Source organism: Zeus faber, assembly GCF_960531495.2.
Source record: "Zeus faber genome assembly, chromosome: 1".
In the NCBI taxonomy this organism is placed as follows: domain Eukaryota; kingdom Metazoa; phylum Chordata; class Actinopteri; order Zeiformes; family Zeidae; genus Zeus; species Zeus faber.
This window is the reverse complement of record NC_137193.1, coordinates 39,482,012-39,504,432: the sequence shown is the minus strand read 5'-3', so window position 1 is coordinate 39,504,432 and position 22,421 is coordinate 39,482,012. Positions and strand designations below refer to the sequence as shown.

The 22,421-nt window shown below is 43.2% G+C and overlaps 1 protein-coding gene across 1 annotated transcript in view; it reads left to right on the top strand.

Moving 5' to 3' along the window:
- Positions 1–22,421, top strand: part of ralgps2 (Ral GEF with PH domain and SH3 binding motif 2) — a gene marked incomplete at its 3' end in the record, with an annotated part of 110,117 nt that overhangs the window by 42,089 nt on the left and 45,607 nt on the right. The window contains exons 5-9 of the mRNA XM_080017555.1: positions 16–69; positions 9,893–9,976; positions 17,827–17,916; positions 18,022–18,114; positions 19,484–19,610. Of these exons, the coding sequence (XP_079873681.1) occupies positions 16–69; positions 9,893–9,976; positions 17,827–17,916; positions 18,022–18,114; positions 19,484–19,610 (448 nt within the window). The remainder of the gene's footprint in view (positions 1–15; positions 70–9,892; positions 9,977–17,826; positions 17,917–18,021; positions 18,115–19,483; positions 19,611–22,421) is intronic.

Sequence of the window (22,421 nt, the reverse complement as noted above, 5' to 3'; positions counted from 1 at the left end):
TTTTACTTCTTTCAGGGCCAGATTACTCTAATGGATGCTCCTGTGTTCAAAGCCCCAATCCAGCCAGAGGTGAGCTCTCCTCTCTCTCCTCTCTCTCCTCTCTCTCTCTCTCTCATCTCTCTCTCTCTCTCTCTCTCTCTCTCTCTCTCTCTCTCTCTCTCTCTCTCTCTCTCTCTCTCTCTCTCTCTCTCTCTCTCTCTCTCTCTCTCTCTCTCTCTCCTCTCTCTCTCTCTCTCTCTCTCTCTCATCTCTCTCTCTCTCTCTCTCTCTCTCTCTCTCGTGTTTTCTTTGACCCGCAATTCCAAATTGGAACTCATGCAATATAAGATTTGGCACCGAGCTCATATCACCCAACACAAAATGTTCAAAATGGGATTCCGGGATAAAGATGCTTGCTCTCATTGTTCCCTCAATACCAGAGATGACTACTTTCATGCCATCTGGCTCTGCCCACTTGTGCAAACATTCTGGACTGACATCACCAAGAAGTATCCAGTTTCCCCATCGACAGTATGTCTCCTCGGTGACCTCTCTTCAGCACCACTCAAACACCACCAACACATTTTGATTGCCTTAACAATTGCCAAGAAAGTAATAAAACTCATTTGGAAAAACAGGGATAATTTCACAACATCCCAATAGTTACATTTATTAATAGAATACATCTCAATTGAAAAACTATTGGCAACATCCAAAAACAATGTTGATTCATGAAATGTAATATGGGCTACTTTTATCAACGACATAACTCCATCCATCAATACTTGAGTCTTCCTTAGTCGGGGCTATGTTGTGCTGTTTCCGGCATGTGGGGGACATTCGGGGGCCCTAGGGCACGGTTCGTTCCGGGATGGGGTCCGTGTGGGCGCAGTCTCGCTTTACTGCACCCCTGTGTTGATCTGGTTGTGCTTCGCCTATCCCTCCCAGTTCTAGAACTCAAACTCAGTACATACACCACACAATAGGCCGAGAGTTTGCGAGTTGGGTCGCGTGTGAGCTACGTGCGTAGCAGGCACGTGCGGTGGGGTGGGGTCAGAAGGTGCCCGAGCATCTGCTCCTTTGCCCCTTGATGCCCCATGGTGCCTTTTTTGTCGGTTGTTATTTTTATTTTTTTTTATGTGAATGGACATCCAGGTAGTGGATTGTCTGGCCAGATATGCATATTCATGAGGAAAGTGTCCCCAGGATGCCCTTGATGTGTGCATAGCAGAGCGCAGATCACAGGCGTCCCAATGCGCACCATCGCGCCCCCTCTGGAACTGGTTTATGCTCCTCGTGGCTGTGCGTGGGTGTTGCTCTGCGGGCTGGGGTGGGTCTTCTGTGGCTGAGGGGCATGGTGCTCAACAGCTCAATTTACTGCTATAGCTATCACAGGAAGAGGCCATGTGCCAAATTGCGGTTCCAATTTTCCCCGACTAAATTAACTCTGTTTTGTTGATACATGTTGTCGTCTGATGTTTCTGTGTTTATGTTTTTCCAGGTATATGCTGTACCTGGTTGTTTTTGGTTCTATGTTTGTTTCTCTCCTGTGCTGATCGTTGGTGAGACGTTGATCTTTTTGCATGTTTTTGATGGTGGTCCTTACCGATGTTATATGGAGGAAACCCCATCTGAGCACGGGGAGAACATGTAAACTCCACATAGAAATCCCCCTCGTCGGGAGATAACCTACCAGAGCACAGTGCAACACCACCCCAGGCAGGAATCTAACCCCGGACCTTCTCACTGTGAGGCAGCAGCGCAAGCACCGTGCCCACATAGATTGAACAAAAAAGACAATGAATCGTAAACTAAAATTTCATGATCATGGCAGCCCTTTTTCCCACACATTATGAGCCCTAACAGTAGGAAGTGGGGTGAACTCACTTCCTGCGTCTGCCAGCATTGACGGCAGTCATGTATAACCTGCATTTAAGGCTGGCCACTGTGGGCTCATAAAGTTACAATCTGTGGCTCCCAGAACCACAGTGTGTGGTGCTTTCTGGCCTGGTTCCTGTGAGATTAGTTCTCCAAAAACTAGTATTGTATTAGTTGCGATTAAGCACAAAGAAGATAAATTCGAGGGTTAGATTCAAGGTTAGTCGATTTTGTAAGTCATCGAAACTGTTTGTTGCCCCTTTTTTTGATAATGTCCCATTACACAGACAAGCATAGAGATTAAAATCTCTGAAACGCTTTCATCACTGCTTATCTGATTGTGAGCCCCACCCAACACTAAAAGATAACTGTTAACTTGTTGGATAACTCCTAGTCCTGTTGCAGTTGGGTCTATACCATAAACTGAACTTTTGTGTGCGCTTTCTGAAGAAACCACACTGAAAAATGAATGACTTTGCTCACTTGCCCCAAGCCGACTCTGCTGCTGTCAGTGCACATCTTTGACATGGGATGGAAAAAACAGTAGGTGTGTCTGCTGTATCGCTTTGTGTCTCTGACAGAATCTTGAAAAACATGCCTGGATCTTTTACTGGTGACTTATCCTACTACATAAAGCCCCCTTTCTTTTCATTTTGCATTTTAAATCCCCTACACATGAAACCAAAAGTATGTCATGACTTATAACAGAGTGGCCCAAACAGGCCTTGTCTGCAAGTGGAAAAATGTTGTTTAATTTTTTCTGTGGGAATTATTGGAATTGACATATAATCTAATTGGTGAGGAATCATTGGTCTTTCTTTCAAATTTGTATTTAAGCACAGAGGGCTATTTTCCATGTGATGTTTTCGAGTTCTGATGGAGTGACTGTGTGGTAAAAAGGTTAATGTGAGGGAGTAAACCTCATGGTCAGATGTCTCCCTCTGAGCTCCATCCATTACCTCTCTCTGGCCTGTCTAGATTAAATATGAAATATTTTGACTTCTTGCATAATCACAAACTGAAATAAGGGTCAGATTTTCCAAATTATCCCTTCCAAGTGCTCCTGGTCTGTGGTCGTGTGGGAAAAGTGTTTTTACAACATGGATGTCCTCACAGCAGAGTTGGCTATTTAAACATGTCCTTCAGCCTCACTGACGAATATTGGAAATATTCTAATCTGCATGACTTCAATGTAGGTTCCTGCATCAGCTGCGTTTAATGTCCAAGTTAGTCTAGTGTTTTTGGTATTTCCCAAGACTGCAAAAAGCACTACTTAAATGTTAAAATAACAATAGACTAGTTTTGACCTGGCGTTGGGATATCGGTTCTTAGACTTTATTAAAATTATCTCCATAAACACATCATAACTGTCTTAATATGGGGAGGGTGTATTTGTGTAGTTTCCACATTCTTTCCTGTGTGTGTGTGTGTGTGTGTGTGTGTGTGCGTGTGCGTGTGCGTGTGCGTGTGCGTGTGCGTGTGCGTGCGCCCGTCCGTCCGTCCGTCCGTCCGTCCGTGCGTGTTCCCACAGACTTGATTTCAGTATGAGGATATCGTCAAACAAGTGTTGCTGCACTGACAGGAACAAGATGTCCTGACTTAGTCAACTGCTCTGTACAAGGAGGAACATTCACTCACTGAGGCGATGAGGCCATAAATGCTTCTCTGCTAGTCGATCTCCATGTCTGACACTAGACACTACAGATTTGTTTATATTGTGCATATTTAAGTATGTTTATTTATGCTAGTATCATACAAATATAGTTGTACACGTGAGAATGAGTAGTGGCTGTTTGCGTAGCGATGCTTCTCGGAGTGATGGAACAAGGAGCGATGAGAGAGAGACAGAGAGATTGACAGTAATCTGTAAACCAGAGGACCTTGCATTCTTTATCATATTCTGTGTTCTGTTTAGGGTGCACATTTGATGGATGGAAACTCCAGGAGTAAATCGTTCTGGTCTCTGCAGTAATCGAGAGTGCAGACAGACATGTAATGTGCCCCCCTCCCCCGACTACCATGTCCCTCTACAAAGTCCTTGGCTGTGTCTTTTGCAAAACAGAAAGACGCTCAAAAACAGATTTGTTGTGGGGTGGGGGGGGGCTGATTGCATGTAGCCAAATCTGTTACTTTCATCTTATTCCACAGCAGGTTATACCTACAGACTGTTATATCGAGGGTGGATCTATTTTTGCAAAATGCACCAAGATGGAAAAAATCTCATCTACAGAATAAAATCTGGACAAAACAACAGGGCAACATGTTTTCTTTTTTTTCTTTTTTCTTACAGTTCTTCTATATTTTTAAATTAGTCGTGTCACACTCCTGATTCCGCACAGCTGGTTCTCTGAGGTGAAGGTAAAGAGGAGGGATGGAGGAGGGATGGAGGAGGGATGGAGGAGGGATGGAGGAGGGATGGAGGGGGGAACAGGGTTAAATTGCTATTTCTTTTTATTTGTTAAGCCAAAGTCATGACAATAACCATGGAAGAAAATTTGTGACTTGGGCTGGCCGGCCTCATTCCATCTCCTGGAGAATGTGTGTCAGTTTGCCTGCAACACGCCACTGAGTCACACCCGCTCCTCTGATGTCCAAACAGAGCAAACTTGTCTGCTGAACTGCGGAGATGAGCTGCGTTCAGAACACGAGACGCTTTATGTGCACACTCAGCCCTGACTCACCTGCGCTCCTAATGAAATCCAGCGTTAATCAATTGTGGAATAAACATTTTCACAGGGAAATGTATGTATTTTTTACTCATACCTTGGATTTGAGTAAAAGAGATTGAGAGAGGTCGAGTACAGTTCCTAAATGGAACCAAGACCTGAGTTATCTTGTTGAGAAATCTGTGTCTGTGACTACTATACCCATACATAGAGCCATAGTGTATACATTTCTTTGTGGTTTTTGTGAGCCAAGACATATTGTATATCATATGGCATGATGTTACATGCAAAGCAGAAAAACCTCCTACAGAGGTACCTTTATCCAAGAAATGCAAAACAAGGTGATGAGACAAAGATCTTCTGAAAGCTGATTTAACTTTACTATGTTTTTGTTTGTGGAGAATAAAGCATTCATAAATAAAAACAAGCATATAGGGCAAGCCAAACATGTGAAGCATGTGCTTCACATGCAATGAAAATGAAAATTTCAATAAAGACATGAGATGATGATAATCATAATAATAATAATAATTATTAAAGTTTATATGAAATAAAGAAATACAAGTTAAAAATGTCAGAAATTAACACATTTCATTAAAGCATATGTGACACACAGAAGGTTCTCAGACACACACATTAATGTGGATAGTTGCACAGCCAGATGACTGGTACTTCGGTTCTGGGTCATAAAGTTATGGTATGAAAACCAATTTGGCAGATCGGCAGGCGGTCCTGCGCTCAGAATGCCCTGGCAGGCAGATTTAGGTTTCCCCTGTCTTGCATAAACCTGAATTACAGATCTGGCACTCACGGTACACTACAGATTTTCCATTACAGTCTCTGTCAACCTCTCCAAACCCCCACCATCTCTCTACGCAGTCTGTTTTCTTTGTCTCTAAACGCATGCCCTCTGTTGTTCTATGGTGCTTCTGTGGGATCTCTGCACTCGTTTTTCAGCTGTAGATAAAAGCAGGAGAAATAGCTGTGGTATCTCACATTGTATGATCCTGGTTTGTGGCCATGCTGCGGTTGGTTAGCTCCCTCTTTCAAAGTCTAGGTTAGGACCCACAGGTGAGCCACAGGAGATTTTTAATTGGGTTACCAAGTCAAATTGCAGATTTTCTCCCGTAGTCTTAAAATAATTTCTATCCCCAGTAAGGTTTCACTCCACATGAGGGAGCTTGGTGGGTGAGGCTATTACACATGAATAACACACATTTGTAGTTCATCAAACATTTGTTATGTGTTAACCAAGATGCGATCATGCATGACATCAGTGTTTAATGCAGAAAAGTCAGTCACAAATTTGCTCTCCTCACAGTTTATAGTTAAAACCTTTTCTTATTTGGGTTCTGATACTTTGTCATTTTTAAAAAGTGCATGTTGAAAAACACTGCCATAAAGGAAGTAGTTTCCTATTCAGATAAGCTCAGTGTACAGATGATAATTAATGGGAATCTGCGCCTTTGACGCTGGGCTAGCCCTCATATTATAGGGCAGCATAATAAGCCTTACCCCAGGCTGGCCTCGAGCCACTCTCACCGTGGTATTTATTATTTATTATAAATTGTAAGTTGCAGTACTGTAAAAGATTCAACCGGCGATGAAATTGGATTTATTTTATGTTCAGTGTATGTACTTTCCTCAGTCTGTGTAACTAACACAGCACAGCTTCTAGAAGCTCCATCGGACAGGAAACTAATGAAAACAGTGCTCAGTCTGTGAAAAAGACAGTCTGTGGAAATGACAGTCTGTGGCCTGGCAGAGCAACTTAAATGCTGCTGTCTTTATACTGCAGCCGTTAAAAAAAGCCTCCGCTTACCAGAGCTGCCTCGTCAAAGCTACCCTCTAAAGACCCAAGTACTGTCAGCTTTTTATTCTTAGATGGTGACTGCAGTTATTTTAGCGCCTCCTATGCAAAATTAGACGACGACATTCAAGAAAATAGAGGACATAACGACATTCAAGAAAATAGAGGAAATAAAGTCCTGACGATGCTTTAGCACAGCAACAGACAACGGGTTTAGGTTATTATGGGATCACTGTGGAGCCTTTTGTTTGGTACCTGGAGTACCTTGCTTTGTACTTTAGTCACCATGATCTTATCAATGGATGGATGAATGTTTGCAGATGGGAGTTGGACGATGCATGGATGTTGTGGATGGATTGATGGATGTTTGGGGGAGCAGTAGCTAAGTGTTGTAGTGTGATTGACGGGAGAGCAGATGGGGTGGCAGGGCTTGCTGGTTCGATCCCCGGCTTCTGCTTTCATGTTGAAGTGTTCTTGAGCAAGACACATAACACCCTAATTGCTCTTGATGCCTGCGTCCATCGGTGTATGAATAATTTGTAGTCGCTTTGGACAAAAGCGTCTGCTAAATGATGAAAAAAAAACCAACAAAAAAAAACCCATTTTTTTTTGTCAACAACTTTTTATTAAATAAGTTGTTGGGGATGGATGGGTGATCTGGGAGATGGATGAATGGGTGGATGTTGGTATATGATGGATGAAAGTATTTTGGAGTAGTATTTGATGTATCTTGAATGGGTGGGTCAGTGGGTGATCGATACAAGTTTTACGATGAGACTGATGAATTGAGGGATACAGTAGATGGTCATTAAAGCACAGGTTTGGTCTCAAATTGTGGTGGTCTTGGTTGAGCTTTGTTGACTGTTCTGGAGCGACACAGATGGCAGCCTGTGTGCCTCACTAGGTGGTCAGCTAGCGGTCTGCCCTATGGGAGACAGACAGTCAAACAAAGTGTGTGTGTGTGTGTGTGTGTGTGTGTGTGTGTGTGTGTGTGTGTGTGTGTGTGTGTGTGTGTGTGTGTGTGTGTGTGTGTGTGTGTGTGTGTGTGTGTGTGTGTGTGTGTGTGTGTGTGTGTGTGTGCGCGCATACAGTATAAGCCCTCACACATCTCCCACTCTCAAAGGTACATCTCTGTGTGGATGTCATCATGTGCAGTGTTGTAGTGTGATTGACGGGAGAGCAGATGGGATTGCAGGGCTTATTTGAAGAAGACCAACTTTAAATAAACTCAGTGTTCTCTGTGATGAGGCCTGCCGTCGCTGTCCCTCCTCATGGGTGACTGGTGGAGTTTGCCTGCATCCTGAGTCCCGCAGTGCATACCACTACCCCACCTCACTGAACCTGCTGGGGTTGTGGGGAGTTGGACTAAGAAAACCACCAAGCAACGACCACTAAATAAACGTCATGTCTACACCTGATTGGTCAATCTCCCGTTTCCCCTGAGCAATCCACCCAAATCAAGAAAGGGACCAAGATTTACAACGGCTAATTTATAAGTTTGCTTAGAAAGTTTATGCATCTTGAGAGGCATGAAGTCAATTAAGACAGATTTGATTTTCATCAAGTTTTTTTTTTTGTTTTTTTTTAATACAATATCCTCTCAAAACTGTTCTTGCTGCCGGAATGCTTTACATTACTGCCTATGTATAAAATTAATAGGAAGCAGCAAAATGATGGATTTGCAGGGCCCGACACTAACTTTTAATGGTGGTTGACCATACATCAGCTTTTGGTTGCCAAGACGGACAAAATAGTTGACAAATTCTAACAATTTTAAAATCGACTGAGATTAATGCATACATTGATAAATCGATTGATCAATCAATTTCTAAACAGACGTTACGTATACCACACTGGTTGACAGCGAGGCAACCAGACTGCACAAGATGGTTGACAATGGCCCAAATTTGGTTGCCTGGGGCAACTGGGCAACAGTTATTGTCAAGCCCTGGTTTGGTAAAAAACACTTTTCCCTCCTCATGTTACTTTATCATTGTTTTCCCTTGGTTGTATCCTCGTCTTGACGGAGTCCACTTGGAGCCAGAGGCATCACACTCGCCTATGCTCCAACGTCTGCTTTTAACATCTGTGTTTGATATGCAGACTCTTCAACCCAGCTGGCCCCAATGGTGGACAAACACGCACAAATGCACACTCACGCAGACCAAGGATGGGAGGAAAAAAAAATCACCTATGTGACAATGTTATTTTTAATTTTTCTCATTACTCTGTAGTTGCATTGTATTTGTTTACATGTGAATCATACAAGTTGTATTTATTGCGTTTTTGATTGGCTTTGATTGGCTTGGTTAAATCACTGCTTTCAATGTGTTGGGCTGAAATACAACTGGAAAAGAATGACTGACTTGGCTCATACGTAACTTTAAAAGTGAAACTCATGCGTGCAAACTCTTTGGAAGTTCGATTCGATTGTTTGCCTTGGTCTGGACTTGATAAAGTAAACAAATTTTAATTAATTGCAGCACTTCACTGTCAATGTGAATAATTGAAAATTTGCACCTTAGAATGATGATGGATCTGGGGCCGACACCAACTGATAGACTCACACACAATCACACACATACACACGTGCACACTTCACAGAGCATAAAACCTCTGTGCATGAGGCTGTCCTGATGTGATCTGAGCTTGGGGAGTTGTGAGCAGTTGGTGGAAGCTGTTGCTTTCAGACAGTCTGTCTGAGAGAAGCAGCCTAATTCAGTTGTTCACAGCGCAGTCTGAGTCCGCCAGGCTGGCGGTACTTGTGAGGGAAGCTTGCACAACGTTTTTCCTACTGTTGCGTCAGCGTCCCTGGCCTCTGTGTGGCCCGTCGAGGCCAAGGGAGGCACCGGGTCCCCCTGCAGTGCATGTGTGGTCTCCATCAATTGGTTCACAGTGAAAAGCAGCTGAGAACAAACTGGTCCCAGCCTTGTACCACTCTGGCCGGCTTTCTGTAAAATGTCCCCTTTTTTGGGAAGGAGGAAGTTTTAAATTATAGTTCTGAAATAAATTATTCGTAAACATATGATACTAATAGTAGTGTAATTGCTATTCATTCTTACTTCCTCTACAAAAGTCAATATACAACTTTTTAACTTTTATTTACTGAGCTATGATTTCACAAATTAACACATGCTTGTGCGGGGAATAAACACTCCAACAATTGGGATCAGTCCACTTTCTTCAGAAACTTGAATTTCTTCTTTGGTACAGTACACATGAGCTACTATCTTTGCACAAAACTTTATCCTTGTAGCTTACCTTGGTTTGACATTTTGTGTTTGACTTCTGTCACTTAGAGCTTCTGACTGTGTTGTTTTACCGGCTTCTCTCTGCCTAATCCCTTATCTCTGCCAGTCTTTCTCTGATCTGTTTCTCTTCTATGATGCACTTCTCTGCCTCTCTTCCATTTCCCTGTTAGGAGAAATCTGAGGAGACTTTTTTTAACACGTTCAGAACGGGCCCAATTGTATGCCCAAGTGCATACAAGCAGCTGACTGCTTTGGTTTCAAATGTAAATCTTTGGCTGTATTTTATTTAATTTTAAATTTTTTTTCAGGAGCTGTCTAGCTGTGGCTGGAACAAGAAGGAGAAGCACAGCTCTGCCCCGAACGCTGTGGCCTTCACACGTAGGTTCAACCAGGTGAGACCCGCACAAGCTCACCAAAGCCACGTTTCCCCCACACGAACCATCCCCAGGAACAACGAACCTTTGAAGGAACTCAGTGCGTTTCCACCGCAGGAATCAGGGTATAAATAAAGTTCCAGGCACAAAGTCCCAGTCCCACTACTACACTTTCACTTAGTTTGTCTTTCTTCATCAATTTTTTTTATTCTTGTTGTTGTATAGTCTAATGCATTACCGCCACCTACTGGAGTGTAGCCGTTTGTTGTATACGTCACGTACAAAAACGATGTGTAAAAACAGGCGTCGCTTTTTTATACGCCAGCGGACTCATTTGCATCATCGTCACAGGTCTTTAGACCATGGTGGAAACGCAGACAACAGTGGGATGAAGGAACCTTTTTAGTTCCTGGAAAAAAAAAGTTATTTTGGGTGGATACACAGCTATTGTGACTCACCTTCACCATCTACACCAGCAAGGAGCGTGGGGAGTATTTTGGACGCGTATACTGGAGATGTATAGCCACAAACTTGGCCACTCAATGGAAAGAGCATACTGTATATTGTCTTTCCATCATCCCTTCACCCTCTCACCTCCATAACCAGTCAACACCTCCCTTGTCCGAACGATTGATGCGGTTGAGCTTTGGCTGCGCTCATGGCAACACTTGAAGGCCTCATGCCAACAACAGTGTGTACACATCCTGACTCAAAGCACTGTAATAACCTCTGCTGATGTGCCATGCCATGCCAGTCACATACTCCATGAAAACATCCGAGGCTGTGCAGGGTTGGAAAGCATTTTGGATTTGGGTGCATGGTAGCGCTGCACAACTCTGGGTAGAATGAGAATCGTGCTTCCTCTATAATCGCATGATCCCAGCGTGTGTGCCTCACAAAGCTGAACCAAGACCACCAGTTGTATGCTTTATTATTTTTAATATTCAAATATTTTGCTCAACTTTGGCTGTTACGCACAGTCCCACAGCTCTGATCAGAGTGAACTTTTCTCCAAACAAAGCAAATAAAAACTCTAGATTTCCTTAATTTACTCAGTTTCCTGTAACTGCCCAGTCTCCATTGCAGACTCCGCACACTGTTACCGGGAACATTACTCTCTGTGTGTTCACTGTGTATCAAACTGGATGAACTTCTATTGAACTTTATTGCTTATCACATGTGGATTGATTCGCTAACGTGAACCAAAACATTTTTAATCAATTATTTATTTATAAAAATAAATTCAAAATGGAATAGCAATTTCAACATTTGAATAGTGATATTATTTTTAACATTCAAATTCTATTCAGATTTTGTTCCTGCAGCCCTGGTGTGTGTTACATCAATTACAGTTTTCCAGCTTCCCATGGAACACAGCATCACTTCCTGCTGTCTCTTGATCCGATAGAAACTTGGAGCGATTTCTAATCCACCTGAACCACAGAGTGCGGGCAGCAGCCTTTACCAATGATGGCTTGTAAAATATCCACACGTCCGCATCTTCTAACATATTATCATAGAACCTCTCTCACTCTCACTCTCACTGCAGAGCATGTACAATGTCAGTTAACTCTTCTCGTGATAGCAGAATGAACAGGTACAGGAAGGGTAGAGCGAGGAGAGATTGACAACTAGTTAATCAATTGCGCAGGACGTCATTCTCTCGGATGGATAAAAAAAATTAAGAATGCTTAAATGCATCGCCAGATATACTATGGTGGCCGTTAGTATACTTAGGCGGCCTGCCAAGTAAAGTCTATGTGGGAAACACTGGGGCTAATGTTGGCTCACCATATGTGCATATGTGCACACAATGCACTTGTGTGTTCCAATTGCATTTCACATCTGTAAACCAAGGCTTTGTGCGTTGCATTTAGCAGGCCTAAAGCATGATCATCCACATGACTGACTCGTATTCTAGTATTACTGAACTACACAAAACGAAACTGAATACAGGTACTCCTCAGTTAACAACCTACCTGTTTAACGACCGTTCGGACTTATGACCAGCTCTCCGACCAGTCTGTGTTGTATGCGGCGGACAATTCCGTGGCGTGCGCGCTGCGTGTGCAGCGTCTTAGTGTCAAGCATGTCATTGTGCATCACTCTTTATATACTATATACCCTGTGTATACTATATTCACTTTAAACACTATATATACTATATACACTATATGTACTATATACACTATATGTACTATATATACTATATACGCTATATATACTATATTCAGTGTATACATCTCATGGCGCATCACCGTTCTCAGTCTCAGTCTCGTTCCCGCAGTCTGTCAGTATTCACTACACTACCGTTCGCAATGGCCACTCCCCCTTACCGTGAAATTACATGAGTCCTCGCTTATCGACCAATTTGCTTAACGACCTGGTGCTAGGAACGCACCCTGACATATTGGAACATGCCCTAGTACATGGAAAAAATTAGAAAAAAGTTGTTGACACTTAAAGTCCCTGTAAAGTGAATTCAGTGATTTGTTTCTCAACACATTATAGATGTTAGAAAATAATTGCTGAAAACATGTGAAAAGACTGAACGATGTATTACTGAATTGTGGAGTTCGACCGTTAAACGTTTATCACCATTTTTATGTCTGGATTTTTGGGCTGGGCCTAAATCAGAGCTTGACGATGCACTGTGACCCTACTTTTCATGTTTCTGTGGTGTGACAAACTCAGAACACATTTATTTTCACTTTACAGGTACTTTAATGTGTCACGTGTTTGATTATAATTGAAATTGTAATACATTTAAATGAGTGTTTGTGTGGCATTCTCTTTCTGTGCCCCTTGAAAGACTTGAAGTCATCATTGGGAAGTTCTGGTGGTGACGTAAGGTGCAACTGGACCCTGAAATGATCCACCCAGATTTGTTACCAGGCCCCTTTAAGGTTGACTTTACTGTCCTCTAGTATAAATATGAGCTGATTTCACAAGAATGTGTAGCTTTGGAAACTTCCCCTCGTAGCCATGTATAGCATATCTCGAACGGCCATTCAAGATGTTAGCTACACACCCTCAGCTGTTATGAGCCAAAGAAAATAGCTTTTTTTTTTTTTTTTTTTTGAATAATGGGACTTGGAGCTGAAGAGTAAAAGCCCCAGACAGATTCTTAGCATGAACTGAGGCCATATTACTCTTCCTTCACTTCATGTTTTGGCAAATCATTCCGGACGCCAACAGAGCCGAGGAGAACTGGCAAGTCCATTTAGCAGGCGTCAAGGAGAGAGTGTCTCAGCCACATCATCTGCCTATCAGTCTTGGAGCTTTTGCAGTAAAAACATCTGTGCCATATAGAGCATCGTAGTGTACATATAGTACGGACTACCTTCTGACACATTCAATGCAGCAAAATATGATGGACAATTGCCCAACATATAATTTTACAATCATCCACTCAACGTTGAGTCACAATTTAACAAATGTGTGGAAATCCACAAGATATGTGGGATTAATAAAAATCCCAGAGCTGGTGGGATAGCTAATTGGCTGGTGAAGATGACATCTTGGTTGTGAACATGTCACCTAACCAGTGAGGTTGACATGTGCTTAAATTGATAGTGGGGGATGTTTTACCTTTATCTGTGTTTTCTACTTACATGAAAACATGATTTTACACCGAGCTTCAAAAGCACTTTTCATTTGATAAATAAAAGTGGGGGAATAAGGGCTACAATAAATACAGCAAAAAAATGTCTTTGTCCTCTTGGTATTGGTGTTTCTATTATTATTTATGAATATCTCATACAATAACAGTCAAGATCGTCCTTGCTTCCAGCTGTGTCCTTCACCGGATTCTGCTAAAATCCTCCTTGGCCTGGTTGAGATAGGGCCATTCAATTTCTAGGAAAGACAAAGCAATTTGCAATATTTATTTACAATATATAGCGCATTTCAACAAGGCAATTCAAAGTGCTTTACATAAAACACCAAAAGCATTAAGAAAGTGCAAAGGAAAAACACAATTCTAAAAGGACATGTAGTGTATAAAGTTAAAAAAAAAATATGTAGAATGCATAAAAGTTACAGTGCAGTCCAAGAAATGAATCAAAGAAACCTTGTTTCTCACCTCTTTGTTAACAATTATTTTTCAACTATTCCCCGAATAGCATTTTACCTTTTCAAGGCGATGTCCGGAAGAGCCGGTTTGGCGATCTCTTCCTTGGCCTATTCCCCTTTGAAAGGGGTGGAATAAATTCAAGTGCCCTTTTCAAAACAGACTGTATGGCTCTGCTTCTAAGTCCCTACGGCTCCTAAAAACATCCTCATCACAACCCTAAACTCTTCTGGCCCAGTCACTATTCCTGGGTCACACTGTAGGTTCTTTACAACATGCTACAGCAGTGCTCTTTATTGTGTTACCTGGGGTTCAAGGTTTTGCCCCTTGGAGCCAATTTGGCTCTCTGTGAGGAAAATCCACATCATATCCAAGTGACTCAAAGAAAAAAAGATGGCTTCACACCTTCACAGGAAAAGTGGCAACTACCCAGACCACCAATGGCAACCAGCAGCATTAATCATGGCAGCCAGATTACCCAGCAGCAAACTTTTCAGTAGAGGCTTGTTCACTTTTTTGCCTATAGCTAAAGTCACAGTGCCAGCAATGCGATGTCAAAACTCATTCTCAGTACATACACAACACAATCGGCCTTGGGCTTGCGGGACGGGTGGGGTGCAAGCTATGTGGGTGGGGATGTGGCGGGCAGCTGCGATCTTGCCCGTCACGCTCCTGCCCCGACGTGCTTCTTGTCTGTCCTGAAATTTTAATCCCACTCATATTAGCCTAGAACACATACACTCGCACACCAATCCTACTCCAAACAACACTCCACCAGACTAGGGTCTGCGGGGCAGGAAGAGTGTGAGTGATTCCGGTTCGACTTGCTTGGAGGACCCGCACCCCCACACCCCGCAATTTTAACTGCAAAAGCCAACAGCACACGTTGAGCACTGGGGTTTTCCGAGGTGGTGGGTCGCTGGTGGGTTGGTGTTGGGGTATGGTTGGCCGGGGGGTGGCCGGCCAGGCCCCTTGCCTGGTTGGGCTCCAGTCCTGGCGGTTTCTGGTGTGCTGTGCAGAGTGCCGCTGGGTGCCTGGCGGGCCCCCGGGGGGGCCCCTGGGGGCTGCTTGCTCTTGTGGGTGGGGGTCGGGTGTGGGGGGCGGCTGTCGGCCTTTGCTCTTGCTGCGCGGGGGCTCACGGCCGGGTGGGGCGCCTGGTCTGCTGGTGGGGTGGGCCTCGCTCTTGTGTGGGTGTGCGGGCGTTTTGGGTGGGATGACGATCTGTCGGTGTGGGGCCTGGTTCTGGGCCTGCGGTCCGTGCCTGGCGCCAGTGGCCCGGGTTCTGCGGCTGTGTCTTGTGCCTGCACTTGGGGGTGGGTTGTATGTGTGTGTGCCTCAGGGGTGCAGGGTCTCCTCGCGCTCCCTGGGACTGGGTTGTGCTCCTCGGGGCCGGGAGAAGGGGTTGCTCCGCAGGCTTTGGGCTTCTCTGGGGGTCCAGGGGTTTTCTGTGGCTGTATGGCGGGGTGCTCAGGGCTTTCCTGCGGCCATTGGTGTCTGTGTGGCTTCAGGGCCCTTTCCGCTGCATTGAGGCGCCACGACATAGTGCCAACTTTATAGGCCAGAACCAATTGGGATAAGTCCTGTACGCTCAGCGGTGGACTCTCACTCACTCACTCACTCACTCACTCACACAGGCGGTCTAACCACAGACACGCTCACGCAACCGGCACCTGCTTTGAACACACCCCAGCACCCTCCTGGCTGCATCCCTCTTCTATTCTTCCAGATTTGCTGCCATAACTATGCCAGGAAGAGGCCATGTGCCCAATTGCTATTCCAGTTTTCCTGGACCTGATTAACTCTGTTTTTCAATACATGTTGTCGTCAGTTGTTTGTTTTTCTGTGTCCATGTTGTTGTTTGTGTCTGTGTTTATATGTCTCACCCATGGTGATTCTCTCCCTTTTGGAGTAGTGATTAGTTGTTTATAGACCCAAACATGGAAAAATAGTTCACCAAAGAGGGGGATTGGTGTTGGTTCTGTACAACAGAAAACTGGCTCTTGTCATCCTCCAGTTATTTCAGCGGTTCTTGATGATTTAAGAATGAATAAAGAGTTGCATTGCAGGTTGAGAACTTGAACTCCACTTGCAGACTTACTCTGATAAGATGCAATAGCATCCAAATATTCCGTGTTGTCCTGACAGCACAGGTTTAAAAAAAAAAAAAAAAAAAAAAAAAAAAAGAAGGAAACACCTGTTTGTCTCTGTTTGTGGATGTCTGTGTGATTTGTAAAGCCAGTGCTAAGCCATGTGAGTTCTTTATCTGGACAATGGGATGAACTTCCCAGTCTGAGGTCACAGTCCCAAGACAAGAGCGGGGAAAAACTAAATCTTATACAAATGAATGGGATCCAGCTAAATCAAAATATCACAGGCTATCTTTCCCACGACGGCCCATTTTCTTTTACATCTTAAGGGCATTATTTATTTTTTTTGTAACTTGCATACCTTTCATTCCTACGTGTAGTTTCTTGTATATTTTGTGGAAACATGTAAATGCATAAGGTAAGTGAGTGTGTGAGAATTGTTGAAGAGGAGTCAAGACTGGTTATAGAAGAGAAAATACATTTCTTCTCATCTGAAGTACTCAGAACACTGCCCATACAGCCAGGAGCAGAACTGTCAAACACCTACTCATTTAGCCCAGAGTGCAGAAACAGGTGATGGGAAATATGAGAAAAGAAAGTAAATTAGATAGACGTGTGGTTGCATTAAACAGACGGTCACTCTGTCTGAGTCAGTCTTATCAGGAACGCAATGTGCAGACAGCTGTGGCCTTTGAAACCCCTCAGAGTCCTCCTCCTCTTTCCCATACCTCCTCTCTTAACTTCCCTTTTCCTTTCATTCTTTTTTCCTATTTGTGTGATTAAGCAGGTTTGGAGAATTCTGGCTCACCAGAATTCTCTCAGAACATTCAAACCTTGCGTTCACACACCCATGCACTGATGTTCATCAGTTGCGTAATTGTTTGGAATCCATTGTATTATTCCGAACAAGTTTTTTTTTTTTTTTTTTTTTTTTTTTTTTTTTATATATATATACATATTTATTTATTTGTCTGTTTATTTGTTTGTTTATTTATTTATTATTATTTTTATTTTTTTGAAGACCTGGTGTCTGGACGGACGTTGATCTGCTTTTCTATTCTGCCAGATCCTGCTCTCTGAACCAGAGCGTTTTGACCGTCTGCATGCCTTGGCTCTGAGTTTTACAGCCCCAATCCCCTGATTCCATCCTTTGCTGATACCTTCAATCCTCTTTTTGAACTTTGAAGAACACCACACTTACTGAAGGAGACTTAAACTGTGGTGTGTGTGCCGTTTTTATATATAGACTGTACATTTTATGATTATTTATATGTATTATTATAAGTTGTTGTGTTTTCATTGTCTTTTACCTGATTGCACAACAAATTTCCTGACAAGGAATAGATTGTTAGAGTTGAGAGAACTGGTCCCAGGCACAGTAGAAGCATCTTCTGTTGTCTTCAGAAGCGTTTTATTTTGTCAGAGGATTCTGTAAGTGCTACTTGGTAACGTTTTGTTGTGGCACTGCTGCCTCACAGCAAGAAGGTCCTGGGTTCGATTCCCGCCTGGGGCGCTGTTGGCACTGTGCTCCAGGTCTGTTATCTCCCAAATAGGAGCCTTTCTGTGTGGAGGTTGCATGTTCTCCCCGTGCTCACATGGGGTTTCCTCCACCACCAAAAACATGCACAAATCATCGTCTGACCAGCGATGGACACCAGCTCCCCGGGCGCGTCCACGAATGCTGAATTGTCTGTCTGTGTGTTATCTAGACAAGCTTCTGGGTCGTACGGGAGATCCTCCACGCGCAAACGTTGAAGATCAGAGCTGAGGTGCTGAGTCTCTACATCCGCACCGCCAAGGTACTTGCCTGTACATGCGCAAAACCCTTCTTTTAGCTGTACTCAAGGCTGAGTCACCGTTGTGACTTCATTTTTCCGCTGTGCTTTCTTCTACACGTTCTGCAGAAACTATGCGATATGAACAACCTGCATGCGGTCATGGCTGTGGTGTCGGGGCTACAAAGCGCTCCCATCTTCAGACTCACCAAGACGTGGGCGGTAGGTGTATTACCCTCATTAGTGAAACACTTTCAACAAACAGGCTTCAGTGTTCAGCAGTACTTTACAGGGAACGAAAACTTGTACACTGTTGATCCGAAACAAGTACGGTAAAAGCGGAAGGTTGATGAGGATTCATCGTGAGGTCCAGGAGTTGTGGTCTTCAAAGCCACAACTTCAACTCATTGACATTATGTGGTGCTCCAACCAGCATCTACCATGCCAGTGGTTGCTTCTCACAGTATTTTCTCAATGGGACTAGTGATGGAAGAAGTGTGCTACATTAAAACAATTATTCCACTGTTATCCTAGAAAGGAAACCATCTGTTAATGTCCGTTCTCCAGACCTAGTGGGACCCGAAATTGTCTTTCACTGACAATGCAGTGCTTGCATAATCACGTCACGATTCTCTGATGTAATGAATGGAAATCATCTACACTCCATGTCCACTCCATAATATCACAGTCACTCCTTTAGCCAGTCGACCCGCAGTGAATACCATCGCTGGTCTGGGTGTGGTGCACCTGGTTCATAGTAGACCAGGTAGGCAAAAGTACAAAGATAAACACATATCCACACTTGTGCTCAAAGGAGATGGCACTGATACAGTTTCAAATACATACCAGATTAAAATAGGCCATCAGAAAGCCTCCCCAATACAATAAGTCTGACATCAACAGGCAAATCAAACATGTCAGAAATGAAAGAAAAGCAACATGATTTAGTGCTTTTTAGACACAAGCAAGTTGGATGAGAAAATGTATTTTATATGTCAGTCTTTATGTTATGTTGACCACAAACTGATGGTCAACACTATACTGTTCAGTACAGCAATAATATTGACTTAATTGCATCAAAAGGTGACCCACACGCACTTGATCATGTTATCACTGCTGCTGCATGGCCGCCCTCCCTAAGAGGTGTCATGCAGGGAGAGCCCTCACATCTGGACCGCTGTACTATGGAAACGCACCCACACACAAACAATACCACACAAACAAAAGACACACGAAAGAGTCAATAAAGCTGCATTCTTCTGGGCTTACACAACTAGATGTGCTGTTGTTGTCAGCCAGCTGTGTGAAAATCAGATGACCTACATTTCACTAGTCCAATTTCAATGTTATTTTAGCGTGTGTATGCCTGTGTATGTCTCCCTCGCTCCACTGGGGTTTATATTAGATTGCACTGTACAGTTATTAGGGAGCTAATTGTAATGATAATGACCTGTATGAAGTCTTTTCGAAGGTTTATTCCTTTTCAGCCATGTGGTGTTTGGACGACCCTTCCGTCTGTTTAGGTATCACTAAATATGTTGAGATGGTCATTGTGCGTGTTGTGACCTCCCTTGTACTCCTGTCCTCTTAGCTGCTGAGTCGGAAGGACAAGGCCACCTTTGAGCGACTCGAGTATCTGATGGCAAAAGAGGACAACTACAAACGTCTGAGAGACTACATCCGCAGCCAGAGCATGGTGTCCTGCATCCCCTACCTAGGTAGCTACGTCTTGACAACGCACACATTCAGACACACAGACCTATACTTCAACACACATTCATGAACACACACATTAACATGTTACCATACACACACAAACCCAAACACAGGTGTACATACAGACACACACAAACATGTACATGAAATTAAATATAAATAATACATTCTTATATTTATCCATTTGTGCTGTGGGTCTTTTGTGTCCGTAAAACAGCATACAGGTATGGACAAACGCAGGATCGCAGAGGAGAAAATTATTCTGCCATTGTAATATTTAAATTTCATTTTTGTTGACCCTCCCTATGCTGAAGACGACATCACAGCAAGGTCTCCAATGAGTTATGTGTAGGAACATTGGGGTTTTTTGAGCTAACGTGTATTTGTGATGTTATGATTTTGTCGTGGCACACATTGCTCTGGTCTTTAACCAAAAACCGTCCTCAAACCTTTGTCATTTCTCTCATATGTGCGCAAAATCAATTTTGTCAGAAATCCACTTTGATCTGTAAATATCAGAGGAAGACCAGAAAATGATACCTATTCATCGGTTATGCTTGTTTGTCAAATAATAAACATGCTAAACCCCAGGAAGACTGGCAAACAGACGCCTCACCTCAGCTGTAGTTTAAAGTGTGTATTCAGTGTGTTTACCAGACGCAGTGGAGTCGTGGCATGAATAATACGATCACGACACGGTAGTATTAGGGGATGTATGTAATCTAGTGATGCAACGCTACATGGTATGTTATCGAACTGTTCTGTACGCCCCCTATGGTTCAATATGCACCCTATGGTTCAATACGCACATGTGAACCGCAGTATTTTGGTATCGCAGTAGAGGTCCACAGCGTACGTGCTGCTTTCTATTGAATCCACGGTTGCGACTCCAGTCCTGTCGGGTCTGCCCGTTCACGAACGATCCGGTTCTTTTGAACGGCTCTTTTGTATGAATGAAGGTAACAGAATCTCACTGGGTGATGTGTGTGTGTGTGTGTGTGTGTGTGTGTGTGTGTGTGTGTGTGTGTGTGTGTGTGTGTGTGTGTGTGTGTGCGCGCGCTTCTAAAGATAATACAAATTGTAAGTCAAAGTTGGTCATTCTTTCTAAATTCCATTTCAGGCCTACACATTATAAAAAGTGAGAAGAAAAGAAGCCAACTAATAAAAATCTAAAAATTGTATCACTCTAATATAAACAAATACAAATGTAAATATTGTTTTAGGAGTTGGTTTGGCAATTATAGGAATTGTCAAAAGTAAAATATACTTCAGTAGATTAATTATTGTTGTTTTCTTCCGCCCTAGCTCACTGTATTTTTCCATATTGAAGCCTGTTTTGTGTGTCTCTGAGAGGGATTGTATGTTTTTGTTGCTGTTTTGGTTTGGGTGTGTATTCTCTTTGTGGAGGTTGATTGACAAACTCCCTTCCCTGATATTTATCTGTGATGATAACTGGACTACAGAAAGAGTTCTGTGTCTGTCTTCACAATGACACTGTTGTGCGTCTGCGCAACAAGGTGAACGCTAAAGCGTTTGGCCTTGGCTTACATAACTGCCCCTGTTAAACTCACTCCACAGGATGTTAAATGCACAAATTAACTTGTTCCTGTTAACCAGCTAATCACAGCTGGACAAAGAACCTTTAGTACTGAGGCATTTGCCCAAGGAATACACTCCTCAAGAAATGAGTTTCCCACTTATGCCTTATGGTCCATTCCATTCATAAGTTGCATCAGTAGAACAATATACTGTTTTCATTTAACTAGGCTGAGAGTAGACCTGAGAAATAAATCAATCCTATCATTGATGTTCTTTCTGTGGTATTGTGAGGTTTGAAATATTAGAGGAAGTTTTATTAGAATAACAGACAAAAATATCAGTGTTATAACGTGAGTTAAATGTGGTCAACTCAAGTTTTGAAGTTTTGGTCCCTGGAGAATACGCATGTTTGCTTCTGGGCCCGCCTCTACGAAGAAGTATCACCGAAGGCCAAAAAGGTATGCCAGGGCCGCTGGCTCCTATCGGCCCCCTGACGTGCTGCTGTCACTGGGGTAGTTGTGCTTTGTTGTAATGGAAAGCACCAGGGGCAAAATGTCAGATCAGAAAAGCAAGCCAGCCAGCCAGCCAGCTGCTGCTCTGTTTCCCCACTGGTTTCCGTGACCTATACGCACGTGTGTCAGGATTCAATACAGCAGTGTAACAACTGTCTCAATGCCTCTTCTTTATGGTGTGTGTGTGTGTGTCTGTCTGTCTGTCTGTGTGTGTCTCTGTGTGTGTGTGTGTGTGTGTGTGTGTGTGTGTGTGTGTGTGTGTGTGTGTGTGTGTGTGTGTGTGTGTGTGTGTGTGTGTGTGTGTGTGTGTGTGTGTGTGTGTGTGTGTGTGTGTGAATGTACATGTGTAGACTATACGTAGCCCTGTCTTTCCATGGTGTTTTGCTGAGGACTGCTGCTCTCCTGACTTATGGCTCCTCAGAGGATATGGTTAGGAGACTAGCCATAACTCGTAAGGTTCTATATTTATATGTGGAAGGAATGTTTTGTCGCTCCTCTCCCCACCCGCTTTTTTCATTGTCTGTTTTTTCCTTGGAACTACTGTTTCCTCATTTCTTTGTTTGAATTCATTTTTTCAACTCATTTTTTTCAATGTTCCTGTTGTCAAATTGTAATTTCTGTCTACACCTGCACATCTGTCTTTGTTTTGTTCGCACCCAGTTATCTAGCAACAACAGGATTTTATATTTTAGTCATTTCACGATCAGATCCTTTTTGACAGCCCAGTCAATGCCTGTTCTGTTTTACAGTGGAGTTATTATC